The sequence below is a fragment of the Miscanthus floridulus genome, chromosome 5, assembly GCF_019320115.1.
Source record: "Miscanthus floridulus cultivar M001 chromosome 5, ASM1932011v1, whole genome shotgun sequence".
Classification (NCBI taxonomy): Eukaryota; Viridiplantae; Streptophyta; class Magnoliopsida; order Poales; family Poaceae; genus Miscanthus; species Miscanthus floridulus.
The window spans coordinates 123,998,282-124,004,788 of NC_089584.1; the positions used below are offsets into that span (position 1 = coordinate 123,998,282).

Below are 6,507 nucleotides of genomic sequence, written 5' to 3' on the forward strand. Positions count from 1 at the left end.
GTCAAACGGATAAGCCTGCCATTGGACGATGGTTGTGAACACGCGTGGCCTGCCGTGCGTGCGCCCAGCCCAGTGCCGATGGCTCCCAGATCAGATCAGTCCAGGCCGGTTCCTTCGTTTTCCTTAAACCTGTCGCCGCGCACGACACGGTTCCACGTGCTGGTTTCCCAAAAAGTGCTAGTATACGTGCATGAAGTATTAAATGTAGACGAAAAAAACTAATTGCACAGTTTGGTTGGAAATTACGAGACGAACGTTTTAAGCCTAATTAGTCTATAATTAAACACTAATTGTTAAATAAAAATGAAAGTACTACATTAGCCAAATTTTCAAAATTCACGAACTAAACACGCAACAACTCTTCTTTCCCTGGAAAACACTAGCACCGCACCCGATCGGTCGGCGATCGCGTCGCCTGGGCCCCCGTGCCCGCGCATCGTATAAAGTCCGGCCCCTTCGCCCCCAGACCTTTGCCGCCTCTCCCGTCTCCGTCTCCCCGTCCACGCCTGCTCAGCAGCTCAGGCGCTCAGCCCCAGTTATTCACCAGCTTTACCTCCTCGCACGTCGGCCGCTTCCCGCGTCGAGGTCGGCCGCGCGCCACTCTGAATCCCCAAGACACCACACCGGGCAACCTCGAGAAGAGGCATCGGCAACGACGAGCACTAGCAGTCAGGCGGGCAAGGTACACGTCTCATTCGCTCTCATCTTTGGATTGATTTGCCCTCTGCGTTCGTTTGCGCGTGATGAGCCAAGGTTTTCTCGTCGCACACATCAGTTTGTAGTCTCTCGCACCGGATTTTGTCGACGGCGACAGGCAAGAGCTGCCAGCTGCGTCGTCAATGATGTCTGTCCTAGGTGCTTCGCTCGTGATCGGAATGTCGTTTTTTTATCCAAAATGCTGACTATGTCAGTTTTGATCTGTAGCAGCTGGTGGTTCTTGTGAGTTGTGACGTGTAAAACTATCTTCCAAAAGGCGAAATGGCTGTAGGAGAGTTTTATCTTATCTGGGTTCTGGAGAGTTTACCCTGGGACTTGAAACGATCAATTTGTTGCAACCAGCACATGGCATTCCAAATTCTCGTTACTACTGCAGAACACGGCATGCTTTAGATCTTTTTCTTCAAACAACAACAACAACAACAACGGATTCACAGTTTCACACCGTTGAGTGATCATTATGGTCTCGTTATAACCCCGCGCGCGTGTGCATTGCATGCAGATTGATTCGCACGAGCTCCTCGAGGAGCAGCCGATGATGCACGGGAATGGACACGGGCACGGCCGTGTCCACCCGGCGTCCTCCAGCTCCGACTTCTCCGGCGAGATGAACCAGTCCGTGTCCGACCCCTCCTCCAGCCCGCTCTACAGCTTCCACTTCGAGAAACCCGTCCCGCAGCATCCTCCCCCGCCGTCGCAGCCCGGCACGTACGTGGTGCAGGTGCCCAAGGACAAGGTCTTCCGCGTCCCGCCGCCCGAGAACGCGCGCCTCTTCGACCACTACACCCGCCGCGCCAAGCGCCGCCGCGGCCGCTCCTGCGTCCGCTTCTGCGCGTGCCTGCTCGCGGGGGCCGTGGCGCTCGCCGTCCTCGCCGCGGCCCTCGCCGGCGTCGCGTACCTCGTCCTCAGGCCGAAGCGGCCGGCGTACACGGTCCAGGCGCTCGCCGTTTCCGGCCTCGCCGGGCTCGGCAACGCCTCCTCCGCGTCCCCAGGCGTGTTCTCGCCGGGGTTCGACGCGACCGTGCGCGCCGACAACCCCAACGGCAGGATCGGCGTGCGCTACGAGGGAGGCCGCGTCTCCGTGTCGTACGACGGCGTGCTCCTGGCCGACGGCGCGTGGCCGGCGTTCTACCAGGGGCCCCGGAACCTGACGGTGTTCGTGGCTAAGGCGAAGGGGTCCCGGATACGGTTCTCGCAGCGCGTGCGGGGGCAGATGGCCGCGGCCGAGCGGCTCCGGTCGGTGCCGTTCGACGTGGACGTCGAGGTGCCCGTGCGCCTGCAGCTCGGCAAGGTCAGGACGTGGGCCGTGCCGGTGCGGGCGCACTGCACCGTGGCGGTCGACAGGCTCGCCGCCGACGCCAAGGTGGTGTCCAGGTCGTGCGACGTCAAGGTGCACCTCCTGTCCTGGGGGAACTGATTACATGAGCAAAACAGTTCTTGTTTGTTTTAGGATGCATTTTTCATCATTTGTAAGTTGGTTTGATCGAACAATATGGATCATATCATCGTAATATCATGTCACGGATGCTGCGAATTTGTCTTGCGACTTGTGTTGCTGGTGAGTTGCTCACCTGTTCTTTTGCTCAAGAGTTGAGACTGAGGAAACCGTTGTTTGTAGTTGACTACTCGTGTTACGTTGCACCTGAACAACGCTATTGAAAACTGACTTTGTGTTACGTAGCAATACTGTAGTACGGAGCCGTTTTGGAAATCGAGGAAAAAATAAACTAGGGAGAGGAGGAGCCGGTGAAGCCACAAATTGGAGCTTCTCTGGCTCTGTGCTACAGTGCATAAACAGTGACGGGCCGGAGCCGTCCGGAGCCCCACCAAACGGGCTCTAAGAGTGTTTCTTGCGCTCCGCGCACTCGATTCGCTGTCTGTCCAATGTCGCTGACCAACGCTCGATTCGACGTGCTCGGCTGCTCAACGCTGCATGCGTTTCGCTGGGCCTCTTTTTCCTCGTGCTCGAGGCCCACCTCGATTTCCTGGTCGCATTGAAAACTGTCCGGGCTGCCCACTTTGCCGCCAGCGTCAACCCATGCACATTTATTCTTTTTAGTAGGGGCAAATATATCTTATTAGATCATATTTTACTATTTCTGTTTGATGTAAATTCTATGTTCAATTAATGAGTGACGAGCGAGGTGGCGGAAGACAACCGAATGGAAAGAGTCGACAACGGGGGCGAGGGGCACCCCCCCCCCCCCCCCCCCTCTCCAAAATTGCCATTAGGGTGGAGGCGACGATAGTAGGAGGTGGGACGGTGAGGTCGCCAACGGCCAAGATGGTGATCGAAGCAGTGGTGGTGGGGTAACATAGTGAGAAAAAGGTTGAGAAGGTAAAAAAAATAATGCAAAGGTTAGGGAAGGATGGGTTGCGACGACGCTGTTGTAATGGATGGTGGGTGGCGATAAAGGTGGGCAAGGACGGTAGATTTGATCTGGAGGGAGTGTGGATGGAGAGGGAGAAAGAAGAAAACATAGTAGATGTGGGAGCATTGGCATACCCATATATATGTAAAATGTCCTTTGATCGTATAAATAAATGTACAAGATAGAGCAAGATAATTCTTCCTTCTTAGTTTTTAGTTTTATGATGGATCTTTTTAAAAAAACTTTGTACACTGTACTCTTATTTTCCTTAGCTATTGAAGACTATATATATATAAGTGGAATGCTCGTCCTGTGGCAAGGAAAAACTCAATCCTGAATTAGACGCATCGGAAGAGTTTGAGGGCCTAGGTGAGCCTGACAACAGCATCCGAATGATGAATTTCTGAAATACCGAAAGCATTTCGATTGATCCATCCATCTCCAATGCCACAACAAGGAATGCCCAAAGAGCATTTCTGCTCTATGTACTTATATAAGGCTGTCTCCAATGGGACACCCATTGCATAATCAAATTCAAAATGGATCTCCAACATAATACCTATAGCCTTCTACAGAGTACCTATATGGAAGATCTATTTTAGGTGCCGGGAGAGGCATAACCTAAATCTGAGTATCCTCTCTCCTAGAGACCCATTTGCAGAAAGAAATATCTTTTGGGTCTTGTTGTTAGAGAAGACCAAAAATAGGTATTGAACCATTTATCTGTAGTGCTACCCAAAAGACGAATAAGTCTTATATTTTGGATTGCGGTGGTTGGAGAGTCTAAGACCGGTTCTTGGTCAATTCATTCTGGTGAATCGTGATGTCCGGGCAGCTAACGTTAGTAGGGCCATCCACGTGGTGGCCGCGCCCGGCTTATCGTCCAAATCTACACCAGTGAAATTGTCGTGAGCTTTGCCTGTGTTTAGTTCGCGAAATTGGGAAATTTAATTACTGTAGCATTTTCGTTTTTATTTGGCAATTAGTGTTCAATCATAGACTAATTAGGTTCAAAACGTTCGTCTCGCGATTTCCAACCAAACTGTGCAATTAGTTTTTTTTTGTCTACATTTAATGCTCCATGCACGTATTGCAAGATTCGATGTGATGGCTACTGTAGCACTTTTGGAGAAACTTTTCGGGAACTAAACATGGCCTTTGTTATTATTTTCTTTCCTTGCTTTTGCGCTTCAATGCTGAGATCTGCATATCCGCTTCCAGTTCTGAATTTCTGAACACATTGTTGGTGCGCCCCCACGAACCTCAAAAAGGAGACGTGCGTACAACATGAACACGCAGAACGATGCAGCCGCTTGCCATGCAGCGCACACATGCAGCACGGAAAGATTTCACTCTCGGACGATCTTGATGAGATTGAGCGCGTCAAAAGCACGAGTGCCTTTGATTCTTCAAATAGAGCTAAAGTCCCGTACTCCCGTTGCCTTCGGAAACTGGTGGAGCACGAGGAGCAGATCGATCAATATTATGTGCTTCGGTCAGCTTCGCTACGCTAAACACCAGGCTGATGCATGCAGCGCATGATTGATTGGCATTATGTTGAAGCAAACGCAAAGACAACTTTAGAGACGCAGATGAATTCGGATGAGCACGCGCACCGTACCAGGTTGGTAGCTCGTCGCGCGTCGCAGCGTCAGCGTGTGATCATATCTAGCCGTAGCGTGTGGCGAGCGATGAGACGAGGTCGCTGTAGGCGGACGAGACGACGCCATCCTGGTCCGCCTGCTGCCTGAGCCTGGAAAAGGCCAGGGCACCAACCCCTGTGGCCCATGCGGCCGGGTTAGAAATGGACCCGCCGCCGCGGCAAGTGCAGTGCAGGCGCGGCGAGGCGAACGAGAGAGATGCGTGGCTGGCTGGCTGGCTGCTGGCAGCTGCGCGCACGGAGCAAAACATGCTCATGGTGCCGCGTGCGTTAGCGCCTGGGTCGTTTTCGGCAATAAATGCCAGGTGGGGTGGATCAGGTTCAGGATTGCTCCCTTTTCGGCGTGTTGGCTTTGCGCAGTCGAGCACAAGGGAAGGATAACGTCTCTGATCTGGACGCCGGTCGGATGCGCTGATGGGACCGCGTCATGCTACTGATTGAATCGAGCCAAAAATCATTGCACTGATGATTCTGATCCGTGCTTGCTAGTGCTACAGCGAGATCCTACTACACGTTGATGGGAATGGGACTAGTACTCGCTCGCATCCGAACGAGTTTGACTGCGTACTGTGCGTAGCTTGTACTACCTTGCAGTACTCCGTTCCGCAGGACAAGAAGAAACACGGGGTGCGCTGCCGGCAACGCTACCCATCATCGTCAGCTCATGGCCGTCGGGACCGAGCGACCAAACGGCCTGTTCGCTGGATGGTTTCTGGGCTGGTTTGAGCTGGCTGGTGCTGGTTTATTGTGAGAGAAAAACACTGTTGGTTGGCTGGTTTGGACTGGTTGAAACAACAGGTGAAAATTGCGGCGTTTTTCGCGTCCCTTCCTTTCCCGCGTCGCCGCCAGCTTGGCGCTGTCTGGGCGGGAAGGGCGACTCCTGCTGCTGCAGCCGCACAGCCTGCCTTTGGCAGTTGGGCGGAAAAAACGTCGTGCACACTGCACAGGCACAGCACCGCTCGTGGTTTGCTCCCGCCGTTTTTTCCCGTGGTTACTCGTGAGTCGTGACGGCTTCTGCCGACGTCGGCCTCGACTCTTACTAGATGCATGTACAGTATGCCGATGTGACCAAAGCAGCCTGACCGTGCAGATGGTAGAGCAGGAGACTGAGAGCAGCGTCGTCGCGAACGGGAATACGAGCAGGAGTCAGGAGACGAGTACCATGGAATTGGAATTGCAATGACTTCCCTGTCGATTATCTCGTTCTGGCCATTCCTGGCGGTTTGACTGGGGTTAGGTCTGGTTTAGTTTCAAAAAATTTCACCCCAAACTATCACATCGAATCTTGCGGCGCATAGAATATTAAATATAGACGAAAAAAACTAATTACATAGTTTGGTTGGAAATCGTGAGACGAATGTTTTAAGACTAATTAGTCCATGATTAGCCATAAGTGCTACATTAACTAATATGCGTTAACGATGGATTAATTAGGCTTAATAAATTCGTCTCGTAGTTTCCAGACAAGCTATATAATTAGTTTTTTTTATTAGTATCCGAAAACCTCTTCCAACATCTAAAACATCCGATGTGACGTCCAAAATTTTTTATTTCGTGAACTAAACACACCCTTATAATTGCCGAAATTTTGTCCAGGTCTCAATCTCATCCGTACAGTGGTAATGGGCCCTAGTTTTTTTAGGAAAAAAAAGCCTCAGCCATTCCCTGTGTTTTCCCGTGCTCGTCGTGCCGACTTCCGTCTACCAGACTTCTGTATACTAAATCCGTTCTAAATTATAGTTCATTTGATTTTTTTTA

The 6,507-nt window shown here is 51.7% G+C and overlaps 1 protein-coding gene across 1 annotated transcript; it reads left to right on the plus strand.

Moving 5' to 3' along the window:
- Positions 1-492: 492 nt before the first annotated feature.
- On the plus strand, positions 493-2,154 carry LOC136453413 (NDR1/HIN1-like protein 13). Its single transcript, XM_066453983.1, has 2 exons — positions 493-682; positions 1,220-2,154. The coding sequence occupies exon 2, from the start codon at positions 1,253-1,255 to the stop codon at positions 2,132-2,134; it is 882 nt and encodes a 293-aa protein (XP_066310080.1). The 5' UTR covers positions 493-682; positions 1,220-1,252; the 3' UTR covers positions 2,135-2,154.
- The last annotated feature ends 4,353 nt before the right edge of the window (positions 2,155-6,507 follow it).

Excerpts from the sequence above, each read along its gene's own strand:
- LOC136453413 (XM_066453983.1), top strand. The coding sequence starts at position 1,253 with ATGATGCACGGGAATGGACACGGGCACGGCCGTGTCCACCCGGCGTCC.